The 21,381-nt window shown below is 33.9% G+C and overlaps 1 protein-coding gene across 2 annotated transcripts; it reads left to right on the plus strand.

Moving 5' to 3' along the window:
* Positions 1-376: 376 nt before the first annotated feature.
* On the plus strand, positions 377-21,051 carry LOC129001657 (DNA excision repair protein ERCC-5-like). Of its 2 annotated transcripts, XM_054429029.1 has the most exons (11): positions 377-527; positions 6,303-6,478; positions 12,582-12,769; positions 13,164-13,362; positions 13,818-14,031; positions 14,169-15,808; positions 16,087-16,185; positions 16,409-16,622; positions 18,208-18,453; positions 19,047-19,234; positions 19,905-21,051. In XM_054429029.1, the coding sequence occupies exons 1-11, from the start codon at positions 440-442 to the stop codon at positions 20,349-20,351; spliced, it is 3,699 nt and encodes a 1,232-aa protein (XP_054285004.1). In that variant the 5' UTR covers positions 377-439; the 3' UTR covers positions 20,352-21,051. The 2 variants fall into 2 exon arrangements, with proteins under 2 accessions (XP_054285004.1, XP_054285005.1); XM_054429030.1 differs by lacking the exons at positions 377-527; positions 6,303-6,478 and having other exon boundaries at positions 12,638-12,769; positions 13,169-13,362.
* Positions 21,052-21,381: the final 330 nt, after the last annotated feature.

Here is a 21,381-nt window from a genome sequence, read left to right on the forward strand (position 1 = left end):
TGTGAAAACTAATAACTGTTGGGGAAACTGACTGAAATGTCTGAAATAAGGGTAAATGTATTGTTGAGTTGAAACGTGAAACGTTGAACCGAACCGGCCTTGAGAAGAAAATTAAAGTAGTTGCACCATTTTAACTTGACTGTCACTGTCACTATCTTCTTATGTCATGTCAGAGTCAGATTGTTGTCCTGAGAATTTGCGTGTGTGTTTCGTGATGAGTTAATTTTGGTTTAACCTAACAATATCGATTTGCGCCCGGATTAATTTAGTTACATTTTTACCAAATTAATGAAACTCTAACCTGTAGCTTATGCCACAATGTGAATGTGTCAGCCTGTGAGTGAAGTGTTATAAGAGGTTAGGTAAACAAAAACAATATTTGAGGTTATGATTTCTTTTGAAATAGGACTTGAACTTATCAGTTATCCAAAATATTGCAATGGGTGTTCATGGACTATGGAAACTAATAGAGCCCTCTGGAAAGCCAGTTCCCGTCGAATCGCTTGAAAATAAAGTTTTGGCTGTTGGTATCCTTTTAAGTGAAGTAAATTATGATTTATTTAAGTAGGGCTAGCTGGCAAAACTTTGATCTCCAATTCCATTGGATTATTGAACAACAAGAGCTCACTATCGATTCAATCGATAACCACACTTTAAAGAACTAAGTTAGGGCCTAGGCCTATACAAAACCCAAACTTTCTATAAACTTAGGCCGTTACGCCTAACTTATCGATTGCAACAACCGTTACTTATGGCTCTGGGGAGTGGGCATTTCCACTTTTCCATTGATTCAACAATCAATGATAAGTTAATTTAGGCTTGCGATGGAGTCGAATATAAAATCAAATAAAAATCTGTTTTATTTCAAAAATTGTTTTAATAGGCCTATATCTACTTACATTTTAAATACAAAAAATAAGTCCCGCATCAAAGTTTTGCCAAGTAAGTTAGAATAAATTAGATTAGGATAAGTCATTTGCGCCAGAGACATTACGTGGACATGTCCTCAACTAATGCTTGTTAACTTAGTGAATGTGACCCAAACGTAGAGGTAGATAACCTAGGCTACACATAAAGCACTTCCTTATTTTTTAAAGAACAGCATAGTACATGATGTTCCCGTTTCCCTGAAGCCCTATTATGTAGGTAGTCATTGTGGTTTAGCATTGGGTCAAAACCTAGGATAAGATCCTAACCACTACACTATGGTTTGATCAATAACAACCTGTGATAAGTTAGGTACGCTACTAACTTATAATAGAAGACGTGGTTTCACTGAGGGATATAAGGTACTCAACAGGGTATTTGCTTATTGGGTCTGATGATTAATTGTAGTGTCCAATCATAATCTATCACCACTTACCAGTCGATCTATTTAGGCCTATCATAAGTTAAGTTATGTATTTACAGTCTTGTGAGTCAACAGTTTAAGTTTAAATATTGTATACGGTAAAAAGTGTTATTAAACTTATTGATTTATTTTCCAATAGCCTTAAGTCGATTGACAACACAGTAGGTCCAGGAATATCCAATGCATTTTCTGATCAAAGAACTTCTGTAGCTGTGCTTGGGTGAATGAATGTTTTATGCATTTAATTGTGTAGATATCATTCTTCAATTGCATAAACTGTATTTAAACCTACCTACTTGTTTTAAGTTATATTAATTAATTTATAATAGTGGCCCGATGTTTTCAAGATAGGCCTAACCTAAATCTTTTAGACCTATTGATTTTAATGCAGTTTACTTGATTTTTCTAATATAACTTAACGGTCCATTGATAAAATACAATGGGTTGTAGCTGTACTTTTGAACGTTTTAGGCCTACTTTTTTCTATCAACCGCTTTGATTGTTTTCTTCTGAGTCAAACAGTGAATGGTATTTAGTCAATTAACTGATAACCATACTACCCATGCGGTGCACATTGTATGCACATGACAATAATTTATTTTTGTAAAAAAATACAACCGACTTCAAACCCTCTAAAAAGAATGAAATAATTTCAATAAAGTAAACTTTTTTATTAGACAAGCTCACGTATTTTAAGTCGGAGCGGCTCTATGATGATTTTTGATACAAAATTGAAAGAGGGTGTCCATATTGCAGGTGACTATCTATAACTAAAGATGTGTTAATCTGCATGTCTTTTTCATAGTTATGCGTTAAGTGTTATTTTATTACCGTAATCAGAGATAGGCATTATAGTGGTATTAACGAGTATCTTTAAAAATATAACGCATTTAAATGTTTCTAACTTGGAAAAGTAACGTTTTAATACTAAACTAGCTTCTTTTCCCTATCATAATATCAAACTAAATTATTTTCATATTCATATAGAACATTTGTGTGTGTTATTTTCATAATTCATTTATTCTGAAGTAAACATAAAATACAAGAAAATATTTTCTTTAATATATAAACAAAACAGCTCAGTATGTTTTTTATATATTTATGTTATCCAGCTACAATTTATTGATTTTCAAAATACACACACAATATTTAATTTCAATCATATTTGCAGTTTGAGCCCCGCCGACTTGAAATACGTGAGCTTGCCTAATACAAAAGTTTACTTTATTGAAATTATTTCATTCTTTTTAGAGCGTTTGAAGTCGGTTGTATTTTTTTACAAAAATAAATTATTTCATGATTTTTAGTGACTGTATAATTTTTTATATATTAATTACTTGAGGTTTTTTGATAAGCAAAACTGTTTGAAACAATCAAAAGTTCCACAGAACAATCATTATTTTAAAACTGCTTGAGTCACCTGTTCAGGTTACATAATCAATGGGTATGAAAATAAACATTTTTAGATATTCCTTAGGAAAGAAAGAGTTGTCCATTACATTAGGCCTAATGAAAAACTAATTGTCTTTTCTAGATACATTGAAATATCAGACATCATCGTTTCCTGCAATCGGTGTACTTCTACATTATAAAAATAAATACAGTAACGTCTCAAGCCTTTTGGAACAATATGAAAGTTATTCCTCAGCTACCAGCACTAAAAAATCTCTCAAAAGTGGAAAATGGGTCGTTAACACGTATAGTACCTTTGGAAAATATTATATGAAAGATTGGTTCAGCTAAAAGTGGTGTAAGTCATGTAGGAGTATGGGGTTTTGATTGCTCAAGATATAGCCTAGTCGAAATTGCAAATCATCTTCCTCTAGGACTTTCCGAAGCAGGCATAATAGTATTGATATGATATAGTAACTGGGTAGAGAATATCTATAAACATTCCACATCTGCAAATGCATGTTTAGTAATTAAAATATTTAACACTTTTAAGACAATTGACGATTATGTACTGTCACACTTCTTAGGTCGTATAATTGCATTTAATTTATATTTAGAACTGTTTTACGAATGCTTTGGTTTTCACAATACACCTTTATTTGTCAATATCATACAGCTATTCACTGAAACATATATGTTTTTGTAAGTCAGAATATTCAATACTAAAAACATAATTAGGCCTACTGTATACACAAATCAGGTCAAACGTTAAAATGCCTTTTTTTATAGTAACCAAAACAAAATGCATTTTTCTCAATGTGTCACATTTAGGCTCCATGGCAAGAAATAGTTTATTGATCAATATGAAGCAACTGTTTCATGAAGAATTGTCTGTAGCTTCATTTAAATGGTTTCAACTAACAGCTGTAGGAATGTTATTATTATTTATTGCCTTCTCTGCACAAATGTAAACAATCTGCACAAATGTAAACAAAATAAATGTTGAATATTTAAGGTTTTCAGAATTTTTCACCGAAACAAATATTATACTTAAACATAATATATAAGGTACCAATTAGAAACTCTCCTGGTTATTTTGGTGGTGGAACCACACTGATCGGTAAAAGAATCACAGAGAAATTGGTGAACATACATAGAAAAAAAAAACATCGCCACAAACAAATTGAGAACCTCCTCCTTTTGTTGGTAGTGGGGAAGTCGGTTAAAAACAATAACCCCCCTGTCGAGAAAATCCTGTTTTAACCCCCCTTTTGAATAATTAAATACCCCGTTTTATCTTACATGATTTTTTTTCAATCCCTAAATGTTAATATTTGAGGTACTGAGTGTTTAAATAGTGCTATTATATCGTTCTACAGTAATTTAATCAATTGTGGTTGGTTTTTCTCTAAAATTAACAGAGTGAGTGTTGATACACTAAAGGAGCCTCATATTTCTGCTCTCCCATCCTTTTAACTGGTAAGTTTGGAGGCCTAAACAGAATCTTCTATTTTTTTATGTAGCCTATCGTTACACTTCATAACCACTATAATTGTTTAAATTTTGTTTAAACCTAAAAAAAACAGTACAGTAACTTATTTTTTCCCCCAAGGCCTTCAAAATAAATTTGGACTACAATTTAAAAGTTCTGCTTATTCCACTCTCAAAATTCTTAACTTTTAAATCCTGAATTTTTTTATAGGCCTAGTGTATTTAATTTTTTTAAACTTTGAAATTCAGAGGAGGAAGTGAGCTAGAAGTTTTTAAATAATGAGCAAAAACCCCTTTTTATCTTCAGTAGGGTAGGTAGCCTAATTTTAATTTTTCTTTTAAAAATAAAAATTTGTTAATGTTTTACTATTACAATTAGATAGGAGATAGCAAAGTAAAAAGCGCAATTTAGTAAAATCTTATTGAAGTTTTTAGTTACTATTATAAGAACTATGTAATCATTTCTGTAAATACATATTGATTAAGACATCTCCACAGGTACCACCAAACATCCAATCCATTTAAAATTTAAATCACCAATGTTTTCCCATGGTTGTGGACATTTAAAAATTAAAAACCTCTGTTTACACTCTCCCCTATGTCACGCATGAGGGACTTTCTTGGAGGATGTAGGCATTTTAAATATTTATCAGGTTAATTATTACTAATTGGCATTCATAATGAGTTTGGATGGCAAGCTTGAGTAATTATACAGGGTGCACCACAATGGGTTGTGGGAGCAATTTGAGTTGTAACTGTGGGAGCCAACCACAAGCATTTCCTGAGCTTCCTCTATGGTTCCCACCACAGCTGTTCCCACATTTATAATGCTATCACCATGTGATTATTGCTCTCCATTCAACAACATAACTGGACCAATGTTTTCATGTTTCCTTGCTGTTCTGTAGCTTGAGGTTTCGACATTGTGTGGAAAGTCCGGTCTGCAATTAGATGATTGATGTAGAAATATAACAATAACTTTATTAAGAAACTTATAACTTTAACTTTCCCAGACTGCCTATATAGGCTGTCTATATAGGTTGTAGGCTATAAACACAGCAAAATAATTTTATTTAAATAAAAAATATATTTTTTATATGTATAGTTTATAGAACGTTGTAAACAGTTGACTTACAATTTTGTCCGAAATAATTTTCTTTTATACTTTTTAAATATTTATTTTAATTTTTACATTTTATTTTAACTAAATTTCTTCCGCCCATATTCCGGGAAGGGTCAAGATTTGGTAAGATAAGAAAATTTGAGGGGATTTAAATTTTTATCTAGTTGAATTGTTTTGTTCTGAGGTATTGCCTTTAAATTAATACATTCCCTCTTCAGTTACTGAATAAAACATTCCATAATTTTAAGTTTCATTAACAATACCAGTAACCTTCTTAATAAAATTTAAAAAAATATAATATTGAAAAAACTGAAATACCGGTACGGTAAGTTGTAGATAAAAAAAAACATTTTCCTGTTTTTTACACAGTTATTGCATTTTTATACGTAAAGCCTAAAATTAAAATTACATTGTCAAATTTTGAAGAAAAATGTTACAGTAGCTGGTTATAATTGTTCATCAATGCCTCAACAATCCCTATTTAAAAAAATCAAATGATGACTGGAGCCTGATGGCATCCTTAGATAAATATATAATTTTTTTAATAAATACAATACTCTATATTTTTTGGCCAGAGAGTTCCATAAATTTTCTATGGCCAAGCCTCCATTCATCGACGGTGTTCCATTGGTTCTCTTTTAACGTTGCAAGGAAATCACGGTAGACAACTGTTAATACTGTTCGATGAAATGGCGACCATACATAGTAGGTATTTTAAACAGTATCGCCAAGACCACCAAAACACAGGTGTTTACGCAATTGCTGGAGAAGATCATCGGTGTTTGCTCTTTTCATTGGCCTATGCTAGATTTCAGCAGACCGGAAAAAATCTTCTCGCAGGCCAGGCCTGCAAGCCATAGTTTGGAGACCCCTGGTGTAGTTAAACAAACTCTAATACAAAATATAAATATATTTCATATGGTGTATACCTTAACCAGTAGCCAGACGTGTCAATATGGTTACATCAGCTGATGAAGGGCTACCAAACACCAGCTGGGGCGAGTGTCTCCAACGCATACCTGCTTGGACTCTTCAGCCGAGTCTGCAAACTGCTCTTCACCAATGTCAAACCTGTCTTTGTCTTCGATGGAGGTGTTCCACAGCTCAAAAAGAAAACCATTGTAAGTATGCAAACCACCCACAGTATCTCTTTGTGTGTATAAGAATTCTTATTTGTCATGACAGCCGCAGATCTGAAAGATTCGTAGTCACAACTTGGCTGTAATACGTTTATCTTTGTTATAGGCCTACCTTGTTCCTTTTTCACCTTTTAGTACCTTACTAGTTTTTGAGACATCCAGTCCGCTATCTGAAAACTTCTTGTATTTCCTTAAACCATATATGCCTTCACCTAATGCCTTGTAGTACAACCTGTCTAATTTTGTAATGTTTTGCTAACTTTCAATGGTTGTTTTTTCTTCTTGATAGCAATAAACTCTGTGATATTAGTTTTAGACCTATTAAATAACTTAAAATGCAATTTTTTTTCTTCGTAGACTTCAAAGTACACTTTGTAACACACTTCTCAATTTGACAACTGCTCTGCATGAAAAATTTTTGACTCTTCCAATACATTTGTAATATGTCTTCTGGAAATAAACATGTCTTATGTCTTATGGGAAATTTGCTATAAGTCCTTAAATTGAAAAAAAAAATCCTCCCCAGTTATCGTCCTTGGATTAGTATAGTTTTATCAATAATTGTGGTTGGTACACTATAGTACTGCGTTCGTATTCAAAATTTTTATTTACTATGGGATATATCACTAGGAAAGCTATAGAACATATATACTGGTATATGCTTTATATTTTAGTTAACATTAAAGTGTAAAGTTTTTCCGACATGCCGGGACTGTTCTTTCTCAAAATTATTGATTAAACAAAAATACCTTTAAACAATTAGTAAGATAAACAAATTAAATGCAGCCAAATCGACCATGTAATTTGGTAAAAAAATAATTTATATCAGCACTATTTTCAAATCCCTATTCATTTATATCATAAATTTCTTGACATGTATTTTTTTTTTAAGTACAAAAATTAAAAATACTTTAGTCAAACTTATATTTTAACATCAACAAACAAACAATCGATAATCATGATATGTTATAAGTATTGCATTCAGACTACTACTGTAGCAATAGAACTGTTTTGTACCCTGCTTTCTATTTGCTGCACCGGAGGTGTGACAAATCCTGTGAAGAGGCGTGATATTGATCTTCGTTCCTGCTTTGTACTCTGTGCATTATTTATTTCCTAATTCTCATGCTCTGTGTAAACTGCTTGTTCACTGTCTGAGTGATATTTTCACACATTGCAAAGCCTGGTCTTTAAATATGTCTGAGAATAGCCCTACCTAAATGTAGAAGGGCAGTGATAGTGTCATCTATAGTTGTTGGTTTCACTTTTTTGAATATTGTATTTTTATGTTGAGCAATTATATCCCTTATACTGAATATTTAACTATAAAAATGTGTATCTCATTTTTTGGAGTCCATCTTGTATAAGTTGAGAATTTAAAACAACTAGAAAACTACTATAACTGGGCATTACTTTGGAGATCCAGCAGGAGCAAGTAAACTTAGTCTGGACTAAGCTTTTTAAATTTAATCACAATTATTCGTGAGAATGATCTAATTAACCTATTAACAAAAGATTTTTTTATTAACAGATTTTATCGTGATTACAAAAATATATAAAGCCAAGAAGAGAATTCTATAAGTAAATGAAATAATTAATGAAAAATTTTTAATGTTTGCGTACATTAGGAATTTTAACTGATAGATTGACATGCTACATGCTGCCGTTCTTAGAATTTTGAAATACTTGTAAATTTGCTTATATCCCTTGCTTAGCGTCACTTTTTTATATAGTGCCACACAACGAAATCACCTGCCTTTCCGATCAGCGTGCCTCTTTCGGTCTGCCTATTGCTTTTTCCGAGAAACGGTCAAGGAGCTACGGAATCGAGATTTCCTCCGTCTTGTCTCTCGGCGCCGCTTGTAGGATTAGCTGCCTTCTTCCCTTTTCTCATCTCACCGAAATTCATGCCAACTTAGAAAATAAGATAAATTAAACCCAATCTTCATTAAATTCTGTAACAAAATCAATCCAATTACACGGTCAATGGTATATTTTCAGTTTTCCTTAGCGAAAGTAGGCTAATTGTTTTATCCTGTTACACTGTTCAAAGTTGTATGAAGGAAGGCAGATTGTCTATGTCCCTCTGAAAATTTTACATAAAAATCTATTAATTGAATTAATCATAATATCATGTTGTTTTCCAATCTCAAATAAGACACAAGCAAAAATCACATGAGTATACTGGGAATCGGTGCAATGCCGGGTGTGGGTTTCCCCAGCATTCCTGGTCTTGCATGTTTTGGCTCACCCGCGACCATGAAGGCCGGGTGTCGGGTGACTCGAGACCCGTCTGTCCCAGTTCGGGTTACAAGCTGCATTCCACTGATCATTCATCCAAGGCGATGAAATGTCATTCATTTCATACATGTATGGTATTTGTGAATGGAGATTGTAGAATCCAATAATCCAGAGTTGTTGGTCGTTAATATATACCAGTATATTGTTTTTTGTTGTTGTTTAAAATATTTTTGGTAGTACTTTATTAAATACAATGTATTAATCGCTTTTGTTACTGTTTCTCATTTCCAAGTAAAAGTTCAGGTTAAGGCAGTTTAAGCAGCAGATGAGAGTGTTGTTCAATATAGTTACATACCCTATATTTATATTTCTTCATATTATACTCTGTATACAGGGTGTCTCACGAGAGGTGTCTCAAATTGATTACGGAAAAACGGCTTTACGTAAAAGGATGAAATAAAATTATTTCCCGCTAAATCGACCCCAAGGAATAACGTAAAAATATTTTTAACTTTTTCCCAATACAGGGTGTGCCAAAAACTGAGGGTCACTAGTTCGAATCTCGGAATTTTCAAATGTAAACATATGTCATGTTATACATCATTTTAAAGGTATTTGATAGACAAACATTTTGGCGAAAACAGAAATTACTTTTCTTTTTCCGTTTCGAAATGGCGGCAGTTTTTTTGGAAAAAATCTATATTTTTTTAATACTCTGTGTTTCCTATACCAATGCATTCATCCCTTCTCCGGTTGAATTTTCTTACTCGTTATGAAATTAGCTTTACTTTGTTTATGCTACAAGTAACGGTTTTTTGAAATTAAAAAAATTCAAAAAAAAATTATTTTTGAAAATTTGGAAATGCTCATTTTTCAAAAATTTCAAAAAGCAACATATGTCAAGTGGCACATCATTTTATAGGTTTTTTAATTCCTAACAACTTTGTAATTTACACTTACTTCGTATCTATTTTAGTTTTTGCGTAAATAACAAAAAACCTAATTTTCCTATATCAAATGCATGTAATTTGGGTTTGACGTGGTTTAACACTTCATCAAATTGGGCCTTTGGTGTTAAACCCAAATAACATGCATTTGATATAGGAAAATTAGGTTTTTTGTTATTTACTTAAAAACTAAAAGAGATACGAAGTAAGTGTAAATTACAAAGTTGTTAGGAATTAAAAAAAAACCTATAAAATGATGTGCCACTTGACATATGTTGCTATTTGAAATTTTTGAAAAATGAGCATTTGCAAATTTTCAAAAATAATTTGTTTTTGGAATTTTTATAATTTAAAAAAACCGTTACTTGTAGCATATCAAAGTAAAGCTAATTTCATAACGAGTAAGAAAATTCAACCGGAGAAGGAATAAATGCATTGGAATAGGAAACACAGATAATTAAAAATATATAGATTTTTTCCAAAAAATACTGCCGCCATTTTGAAATGGAAAAAGATAACTTATTTCTGTTTTCACCAAAATGTGTGTCTATCAAATACCTTTAAAATGATGTATAACATGACATATGTTTATATTTGAAATTTCCGAGATTTGAACTAGTGACCCTCAGTTTTTGGCACACCCTGTAGTGGGAAAAAGTTAAAAATATTTTTACGTTATTCCTTGGGGTCGATTTAGCAGGAAATAATTTTATTTCATCCTTTTACGTTAAGCCGTTTTTCCGTAATCAATTTGAGACACCTCTCGTGAGACACCCTGTATATCTTCTCTATATGAATTTAAAACAGATGGTGGTTTTTGACGCTGTAGTAGACATGAAAACTAAAAGGTCTAGGTGTTGCCATGAGACCTAATGGTAATAGCCTATTCCTCTAATGGGAAATTTGCTAATATTCCCTATATGGAAAAATTACTAATACCAAGACAGAAGCTGTGTTTTAGTTTAGTACACCCTATGCTCTCCTAGAGCCTCTGCTCATTCAACTACATTTTCTTTAAATACAACACTAGTAAATGTTGGATTATATGGAAGAGACATCTATTTCACTATATTTAGTTCATGATGAATCAATCTCAGTTTCTTTGTAGGCTTTAAAAACACCTCAAAAGTAGTTCATCCATTTTCCCCTGAACCACCTATCATTGAAATTTGAATACTATTTTGACATTGGTAAAAATAAAATGCATTTTTATAATCTTGCAATATAACGAAAAGACAAGACTACCCATTGTCAATTTATCAGGTTCAGGTACTGTACCACAGTGAATTGTTGATTCCGGGTGCGTTGATGTGTGTAACTTGCAATGCACCCGGTTGTTCCACCCGAACGCACCCGAGCTGTGGGATTGTGCCGCCAAATCGTTCCCAATCACCCGTGTGGATCAGTGGCACAAAAAATCCTCCAGGTCATGGACCCATTGGTACGTTTCACACTACTTCTCACGGTAGTCCTTATCCTCAAGCTGTGTGGAAATACTTTTTACGCCAGTATTTAACTGTGTGAAGGAAATGGTTTGCCAACAATAGTGGTAGAACTGCTAGTCAGACATGTTTAGTCATGTCTTCTCTACAAAAGGTAAAGACAGTGTTGATATGGTACAAGACATGGAAATAATGATCTATTCTAAAGTTGATGATAAAAACAAATAATGAAAATTGTAAATGTAAAGGAATATGAATAGCTTTATTTATTATGAGTAAAAACTATGCTGGAACTGAATAAAATAAATACAGTTTTTTACCACTTGACTATTTACTGTACAAAAGTATTTGTGTGTGTGTTTACATTAATTAATGTTGGTTTTTATTTAAATCAGTAATAAATCTAATAACAGCAACAAGAGAGCAAAATGTGAATTAGGAATATGTCATATGTCTTTCTTTAAATCAGGCCATTATTTTAATCCACTTTAATGGTGCTTTAAAATAATTAGTGATGCCTCAAAACCAAATCTCAAATTTTAAACCACCAAAACTTTGGAAAAGCGAGTTTTGAGATTCAAACTCAAAACCAAAACTGCAGGCATTTTTTAACCGTTTGGCCACAAATTTTGATCACTAAATAAGAGTTTGAATTGATCTCATATTCATATCACTGTTTGCTGTTTAATTGATTTTTTTTTTTTTTTTCTTAAAGTGAATTAGGCCAAGTCACATATTCATGTTATTATTTCAGGGCCATGATTCAGATTTCTTTTAGTTTTGATGGTACATGACACATTTTATTATTATCTGTATTTTTTGCAACCTTAACCAGATGGGTAAAAAAAGTATAGAATTTCGGTTTTGAGATTCAAGATTTCTGGTTTAACCATCACTACTTAAAATTTAGGGTTTGAAGAAGGATGTGAATTAGGCAAGCATATCTATTCACTGTGAGCACTAGTTACCTACTGTACTACAACAAGCTGTGTCAGAAACTGACCCCCCTCATACGGTCTCCCCCTTTAGCTAAAAAACCATTTCAAATATAGGCTACTTCTTGTCAGATTTGCTCTGAAAACCATATTTTTGATTACAAAGAAAAAGAGATAGGTATTGAACAATTTTAATGTATTCACCCACCTTAAGTGTGGGTGAGTCTGATTCTTCCAAAAAGGGATACACTATAGAAACATAGTAAACACTTATTTCTTTTGAATCAAACATTATTTTAGGACAACAAGTTTAATAAGGAAATAGGGAAATAGAAATTCAAGTATCTACAAAAACCTTGTGACAAATTAAAATAATTATTTGGAGACAGTCCATTTCTAACATAGAGAGAATAAAATTGTGATTTTGAGTTTAACACATTTAAAACATGGACTGAAAAATGTCTTCAGATTCTATTTCTCAGTTATACGGCTTTAGGAACTCATTTTAAATTTCTTCCAGGCTGCAAGACAACAGCAGAAAAGCAAGTCTGTCCAGGCGTCGGAAAAGCTGAGAGAGCAGCTTTTGAAGAACTTGTTGAAACAGAAAGCTGTCAGCCAAGTGTTGGAGGAAATCAGAGGACAGACGAGTCCGAAGAAAAAAGCTCCAGACATGTTCGAACTGCCTCCCTTACCCCAAGAAGATTCTGCGTAAGTCTGGTTGTCAGAGTGATACGTTCAAAGAAGTGTTTTTGATCAATTAAATTGAAAAATTAAATTAAATTTTTCATTTTAATTTTATATGGTTGGCTATATTAATTCTTAGTTTTTTTTTTGCTATTTCTTTAAAATATTATGTTTGAGCGGCCTACTAAAAAAAGTTTTATTAGCAGTTCAACTACTTTAATGGTTCAGTATTTCAATTGTATTTCTTTGGCCCCTTGATATTTAAAATATTACAGTAGTTGCACAGGCATTTGGTATACCCCACTGGCTTTAAGTCCAAAATACTGCAACTGTTAAGACTGTTGTAGTGTTTCTGTTTGGATTTCAAGGTTCCCTTAGTTTTAGATATTCATCTGGTCTGATTCATGGGTCATGTTAGATCAGAAGTGGAAGAGATGTCGGAGAGTTCGGAGGAAGATGTGAAGCCAGTGAAGATGAAATACAAGGACCTGCACTGTGTTGATGTCAAGAGTGCAGAGTTCAGAAGTCTTCCTGCAGACATGAGACATGATATCCTGACTGAACTGAAGGAGACTAGGAAGCAGAGCTCATGGGGCCGCATACATGAGATGCCCGAGGTAGAGTAGTTCGATCCTGCCTTTGACTATGAAGAGAAGACTTTTCTTTCCCATGTTTTTTTTACAGTTTTAGTATAAAAATAAACGGTACCAGAAATCTAACGCATACTTTCTCACATTAAATTCAGCTTGTCAACAACCTTTATCATGGGTAAGCGGTGGAAGTAACTGTGATATTTTATAGGGAGAATCACTCATCTTATGTAAAATTGCTCCAAACTTTTTGATCAAAAGATCAGACTGGCAACCTTTTTTATTACTAAGAGAGCTCTCTAAACCACTCGGCTATTACTCAAGACAGCTTGTGCTGAAATACGTATATTCAATATAAATCTGCAGTATAATGTTTTGCTTCTCCGTTAGAATTGTTGTGTTCATAGTCAATTTGTTTTAATGTTAAAATTTTGGACTAATTGGATTGTTTTGTTTGTATACTATTTTTATTGAAATTTCAGGAGTCAACTAATTTCTCAAAATACCAGATGTCCCGTCTGTTGAAGCGGCGCTCAGTTCAAGTGTCTTTGGAGGAGGCAGAGAAGGAGATGGGAGGCCGCACTTTGAGTTTGCACGACGTAGAAGCGCTGATGGCTGAGGGAGGGATCGAAATAAACCCGCAACTGGGCAAAAGGATTGCATCTGACGATGTCACTAGGTTTATATACGTTAGAGGTTAGTGTTTAAATATATATATATATTTTTTTATTGTTATATTAATGATTTGTTTGATGCATACCTAAAATAGAAACTTAAAGTTGCATTTGTATGTAAATACATTATGTATTTCTAATTCATAAAATTGATTACAGAAAGTGACAAGCAGTCCCAAATTCCTACTGGGGAGAATAGTACACAATCTAAAGGTTTCGGAAAAGAAGAAAACTCTCAAGAGCCAAAGAGTGTATCCAATGTGAAGATCAAAGAGGAGATTATAAGCAGTGATGAACTTTCTGATACTGAAATATTGAAGGAAGTAGAAGCAATTGAAACTATACATAGGATAAGGGAAGAAACTGAAAACGTTGCTAATAGAGAAGAAAATAATGAATTTGCAACTGAAGACATCTTTGAAAATGACTCCAGTTCAGAAGAAACGTTTTTAAACGATGTAAACGTAATTTTGAAAGAAAACCGAGGTCTTTCTCAAGAACAAATTTTAGCAATTATCAGAGATCAGAATAGAGACAAGATAAATCAGATTGATCCCAACGCACCATCTACAAGTAAAGAAGGAATTTCAATAGAAGAAAGTTCGTCAGCGCAAGATTTAGAAGTGGGAGATAAAACTACTTCGACAACTTCAGCATCTACAACTAACCCTCAAGAGAAAGCTTCAGACATGCTCTATTTCAAGATGATGGATAGAATGTACGATTTCAAGAATAAAATGAAAAAAGGTAAAAATTCATCGGCCAAAAGAGGAGCAAAAGTTAATAACAGTTTTGTTCCAAATCTTGCTACTGGTAAACGAAAGCCGTCAGATTCAAAACCTGCAGATTTGTCTTCTTTAGCATCAAATACAAGTGATTCTGATAGAGATTCTGATCATAATTTGCCTTGTAATGTCTCGAAGATGGTATCACCAAACATGGCGAGTATTTCTCTCTTTAAGAAAAGACCAGAGAGTAAACTTAACACGGTTGAAGAACACACGGCTACAAACGGAGCAAACAAAGTCGCAGAGTTATCATCTAGTGAATCAGATAATGACTTTGTTGAAGTTAGTCCATCTAAACAAATGGACGAGAGTGTGAACGATACTAAAGAAACTGTTGCTGGAATATCTATTGAAATTCAGCCAAATACGGGTCCTATTGAAAATGACATTTTCGCAGACATATTTTCACAAGAGAATAAAGAACCAGTTAGTTTAGAGAAGAAATTGAATGATAGTAGAATCTTGATCGAAGAACCAACAGAGATACAAATCAAATTAAATCCTATTAAAAGTTCTATTGATGATGATATATTTGTTGATGTACTGACTGAAAATAAAAGTCGTAACAAGGCAAATATGGACTTTGAAAATGTGGATAAAATAGATAATAAAAGCATTGGTGGTACAAATGATACTCTTTTACACAGAAAGAGTATTACACAGAAAAGTATTACACAGAAGAAAAATAACCAAGAGAAGAACAGTGAATCAGAAGAATCCTCAGATGATATGTTACCTGTTACCGAAGATCAGGAGATTGCATCAGAAGCTGAGGAAGAAACTGCATTGCCTAATAAATCAACAGAATACAAATATGACAACCAAAGTGAAACCCAGGACAAAGAAGGAGAGAAAGAAAGGGACAACTCATTAACTTTTCATAGTGACAATCCCCAAGAGTTAGAAGATAGCGAAGTGGTCGATGATCCAGCCCCGAGAGAAGAAATGCCTTCTACTAGTGTTGAAAAACCAAAGAGGAAATTAAATATGAAGCAGTTGGAAAAGTTACAGGTAATTTTGGTTAATCAATCTTTTGTAATTCCTATTTTCTATTTTCTATTGAAAAAGTATTTTCTATTCAGTAAACCTACCAAAGTAACACATATAATGCAATCTGTATTGTTTAATTACTTATAAACAAATATATATATATAGTGGTTTATTTAACTTTACCTCCTGCGATTTATTTTGAAAGCCTCTATTGATGTTTCTGTATGAGACTTACTTTTGGTGTGTCCTGATGTTGTCAAATTATACTCTTCTAATTTTTTGTTCGTTACATTTTGCAGGAAATTTTGGAAACAAAGGAACAAGAAATCGTGTTAGACCAAAACAAAGAAGACCGCATGGCCACTTCTATGACTGATCAAATGTATCAAGAAGCTCAGGTAACTCTTGTTGTTTGGATCAATCAAAGTTTTATAAATTAAAGCTGCACATTTTCAGTAACACCCCATTCTAATAAATGTTTTGTTGTTTGTAACTGTCTTGTTTCATTGCTGTGTCTGTTAGAACAGGAGCAGGATTGTGACTGACTTGTCAATACCCTAACCATGCGGCTTCTGAAATGTTGCTCATGTTGTTAATAAAATTTGGATTTTTGTTCTGCAGGAGTTGTTGCGGTTGTTTGGAGTGCCGTATGTGGTAGCCCCTATGGAGGCAGAGGCCCAGTGTGCATTCATGGACCTAATGGGGCTCACGCAAGGCTCCATCACAGATGACAGTGACATTTGGCTCTTCGGCGGCCGAACTGTCTACAAGAACTTCTTCGACCAGAAGAAGTTTGTTCTGGAGTTTAAAGCAGACAATATTAACCACTATTTCAGTAAGTTGCTTTAGGCCTACAATTTTGTAATAAAATACTTGGAAACTTTCAGTAATGTTTTTGTGTTTGGATAGATTAGTTTTAAACTGCAGAATCACTGCAAAATTGTAGGATTAAACTACAAGATGTATAGCTATTGGTGTAGCAACAGTGAAACTAGCTGCTTTAGCGAGCAAGAATGGGAAGCATGAATGAGCTTTTTTGCGTATTGTTCACAGGTGTGGCAATGTAATCATTTCCATGCAGTGGTAGGAAAAAATGTTATAAGTGTTCAGGGCTGTGCGAATAGTTCGAAAAACGAATCGAATCCGAATCTTTTTAGAGATTCGATTCGGATTCGAGAACGAATCTACTGTTTCTAACTGGATTCGGATTCGGAATCGATATTCGAATTTACTGGTAAGAGATCCGGGTTCGGATTCGATATTCAAATTTCTTGGAAATAGATCCGAGTTGGGATTTGATATTCAAATTTACTAGATTCTGATTGAATATAATTTTCAATATAATTTTTTAGACACTAAAAAACTACTAGTGCACTCCGATTTGCTGTTGACTGGTTCATGTTAGGAACCTGACCAACTTGGTGTTAGGTTTTAGGCACATTAGTGTAGGTCGCATTTGAACCCTATCTTGGCTATCAGTAAACTTAACCTCACAGTGTTAGTTGTTACTTGTAATAGTAATGCAGACATAGGCTAGTGTGGAGGATTAACACCGAGGTGTATAATAGGCTGGGCCTATGTTTTAGACTACACAAATTGGTAGTCCATCACTTTTAGCGAGTAACTTAGGCCTAGGTGGTATGCCTAACTTATGCCAACTTAACCTATTTCAAAACTTCAAATAGGTAGGCCTAAATTTTATAACTTTTTTATTTGGCCCATTTCAAGAAATTTTAAGCAATTCCCTAAGTTATTTCAGCCCCAGAAAATGTGGTCTAAAAATGTGAAAATTGGTACTGCTGACTTTCCTCGGATTTGGATTTGACTCTGAACAGGTTTAAATATTCGGATTCGATAACAGCTTTAAATTTCAGATTCGGATTCGATCCAGGTTCGATAATGGCTGTAAATTTGAGATTCGGATTCGACCCAGATTCGACTCGGGATTAATTAAAATATTCGGATTCGATAAAATCTGTACAGCTATGATTCGGATTCGGATTCGAACTAAAATTTCTGTATTCGCACAGCCCTGTAAGTGTTCATGCTTGCTCCATATCAGGTGCTTTTCGTGTTCCTTTCATGTAGTTTATTTTCTCTGTAGTTTCCTTAAGATGACCTGGAAGTAGGTGTAGCTGGATTTCTCTTTGTTTAGCATAGAATGGTGAATCAGTAGCAGGACTTTGTTACCATTTGTTGTTGTACAAGTGAATTTCTCCTAGTCTTGAGATTGTGAGGATTGTGAGACTTGACATAGGAGGGTAGCCGTACTTCAGGAATGTATAACGGCACAGTAAATATTTTCAGTTCAGGAAAAGGGAAATATTTTCCTTTGGTTATATAAACACCTCAAATAAACCTTTCTTTTAGGCTCTCAATTGTATAAAATTATAACACGCGGAAACCATGCAATGTTCTAGAACTGAACCGTAACGGCCTTGTGTTGCTGGCATTGCTGGTCGGGTCAGACTACACGGAAGGCTTGACGGGGGTTGGCCCCGTCACTGCCCTGGAGATACTGTCCACCTTCCCCCCGCCACAGGGGGACACCCGGGACTGTGGGGAGTTGCTGGCCAGTCTGTTGCAGTTCAAGCGGTGGTGGGAGTCATCAGCACCTGGACATCAGCAGCTGGCCAAGAAACTAAGGAACATTGATCTGCACCAGGGTAAGTGGTGCATCTAGGTATTCTATTACTAACTCATTAGTAAGTAGGCCTACCAAAGAAAGAAGTTTCAAGTTTGTTTACTGTTTTGAGTTGAATGGTGGTTTGAATTGGTGGCCAATAGTCATTGACGAAGCAATCATCTTCTTCATTTAACACCCCTCCTTCAAGTGAAGTCAAGTTGGAGTCAAGTGACTCCACCATGAAAACTTACAACATTTAATGTGTTCACCATAGGTAAATTTTAATATAGTCTAGTAATATAATCTAAACTTTGGCTAGTTTTCTTTCTTTTACAAGTAATGTTTTAGAATTTAAATTCAGTAGATTGTTTTGAACATTTGAATACTTTTAAAAAGTCTATGAAACGTATTTTGACAATATAAGGTATAATCACTGAGACTAATATTTCTGGTAATATAGGCCTACTGTGGTAAAAATTAAAATCATCCTTTAATTCTTTGGAGACTCCTGATTTTCATACTCGTCCTTAAAAAGGTTAAAAACTAAAATAAGTAAATTAATAAAAAATTGTCATACATCAAAAATCTGTCATGAACATACACAGCTTTAAAACACTCTTCCACCATGTTTAGGGTTCCCCAGCCAAGCCGTGGTGTCTGCTTACTTACAGCCGAGAGTCGACGAGTCCAGAGAGCCATTCTCCTGGGGCTCCCCGGACCTCCCCGGACTGCGGGACTACGCTGAGAGAAGGTTTGGCTGGAGTAGGAGCAGAACCGATCAGATATTGCAGCCTGTCATCAACAGACTGTCTCAGAAATCTGTAAGTTTTGAGTTGTCAGTTTTTTTTTTGTGAGATTAGAGGAAGAACAATTTGGCTGGTTTACAAAATGAAATGCACATTTTGGTCTCTTTCTTGTACAAACCTATGACTAGATTAATTCCGCTGTTCCTAGTTTTTTAATGCAGATACTAGTGTTTTCCAATACTGTTAAGATTAAGAGTCTGAAATTCAAGTGGTTAGAGTTCTCACTTTGTAATCTAAAGGAGTTTGGTTCTAGATTGATTCTAAAAATAAAATTAGATACTTTTTGATGGCTTGGAGTTTGACCCATTTGTCCTTAAAGTGCTTAAAGTCTTCAAATAAATTAATCTAGTGAAAGTACTAATTTATTGAGAAAATCATTGAGAAAGCTGTCGCCTCAGTTGTTCAATACTCGTCGATCATCTTTGTCTCAGTGGTTTGTGGCTCGCTTCGTTGGTCTAATTTAGTTCCTTAATTCTAATGATGAAAGGAGGTGCATGAGGTGCAACAAGACATGAGGCGGCTGGGAATTGGAGAGGAGGATGCTGAAGAAAGAGACGGATGGAGGCGCTGTGTTGCTGAGGCCAAGTACCGACTGGGGTACAAATGGCCAGGGCAGTAAGTAAGTAAGTAATCCTAATGATGAAATTCTCACCCTAAACTCAAAAATTTGCTTTGCTTCTTTCAGAGTCAGTTGACCATCCATACATTTTTCGGAGCTGTCCCGAACATAATGGCGCACCGAGAGCAGATGAGTCGAAGAGTTCAGTCAGCTGTGAATAGACTTGAAGGAGGCGGTGAAGACTTTGAACCTACTCAACCTCGACCCAGGCAACCGAGAGGCGGTCGGGGAAGAGGAAGGGGGAGAGGGAGAGGGAGAGGTCAAAGTGAAGAGGCGAGGCCGAGTGAAACAGCTGGTAGAGGGAGAGGCTCTCTGGACATTGACGAGAACTTTGTCAATGGGAAACTACCAGAAGTGATTCCTCAGAGAGAGAAAGACAGGTTGGAAGCTTTGAAGAGGAAGCAGGCAGCAGTGGAGATTTTTAAGAAGCAAAGGAAAGTTAAGAAGAGGAGGAACGTGAGGCAGATTAAACCTGAAGCTGGACTGTCCGAGAGCAGTAGTGAAGAGAATTGAGAAGTTATGTTTCAAACTATAACCATAAAAGCAAAGTTTCTTAGTAGGAGGTTTTAGAGGATCGGCATAACTGTGTGAATCAAATATCAGTATTTTTGCACCAATGGCAATAGCTTAGTATAAAAATTAAGTAGATTTAGGATACTTAAATGTAGATATCTGTGAGGATTATTTTCACTGTGTTTTATAGTTGTTTATTATTGTAAAAAAGTTGTTGGATTCTCTAGATTTAGCTTCTTAAGAATCTAACTGAGATTTGAAACAACTGTTGGATCTCTTAAATAGCAAAAAAGCACAAATGAATAAATATTATCCTACATAAATAACTATAACATAACTGAAACCTGGAATAGCAAATTTTACTTTTTAATAAACGAGTGTTATCTTTTAAAATACCTTTTAAAAGTTTTAATGAGGTTAAAAATTTTACAATTGTTTAATGAGGTTCAATTGCATAATATTATACACAATTGTAACTGTTAACTGTATATTCCTAAAATTTTGATTTTAATTGTTATCTCACATAAACATTTCAGTCATTCAAGTTTTTTGTAAGAACATATTTCCTATTCTTATTTATTTAGTTGAAAGTTATTTATTCAGTGAGAAGGGATGTTTACAAAGTTATTATTCATTGTGTTCAATATGTTATTTGAACAAAAAATATCATCACAATTTTTGTATTTAATATCTTGTAAGATGTTATGTTTGTTCTGGTATTTTTATAAAATAAAATATAGTGTTTGTTAATATTTTATAAATTTGTATGCAAACCCTTGATTATATATCGGCTTTCTCTATTTCATTATTATTCTAATCTTCCTTCTTTTAAACCATTTTGCTATTTACATAGCATAGTATGTTTCATTATAGTCACATTAAATTTGCCCTGGTAGTTTAATAAGTCTATATGTTTTTATTAATTTAATTTTTTTCCAAATTCCTTCTAAACATTTCACAAAACGTAGATGTCAAACGGGAAACTGTGATAAATGATATACCGTACTGTTGCCATAAGTTTTCCGGTGAT

This window comes from Macrosteles quadrilineatus, unplaced genomic scaffold, assembly GCF_028750875.1.
Source record: "Macrosteles quadrilineatus isolate MER2022 unplaced genomic scaffold, UCM_ALF_1.0 Scaffold_8__2_contigs__length_117827958, whole genome shotgun sequence".
NCBI classification, from domain to species: domain Eukaryota; kingdom Metazoa; phylum Arthropoda; class Insecta; order Hemiptera; family Cicadellidae; genus Macrosteles; species Macrosteles quadrilineatus.

Excerpts from the sequence above, each read along its gene's own strand:
- LOC129001657 (XM_054429029.1), top strand. The coding sequence starts at position 440 with ATGGGTGTTCATGGACTATGGAAACTAATAGAGCCCTCTGGAAAGCCA. Across the intron at positions 14,032-14,168 it reads TAGGTTTATATACGTTAGAG|AAAGTGACAAGCAGTCCCAA; the intron begins GTTAGTGTTTAA and ends AATTGATTACAG. Across the intron at positions 16,186-16,408 it reads AAATGTATCAAGAAGCTCAG|GAGTTGTTGCGGTTGTTTGG; the intron begins GTAACTCTTGTT and ends TTTGTTCTGCAG.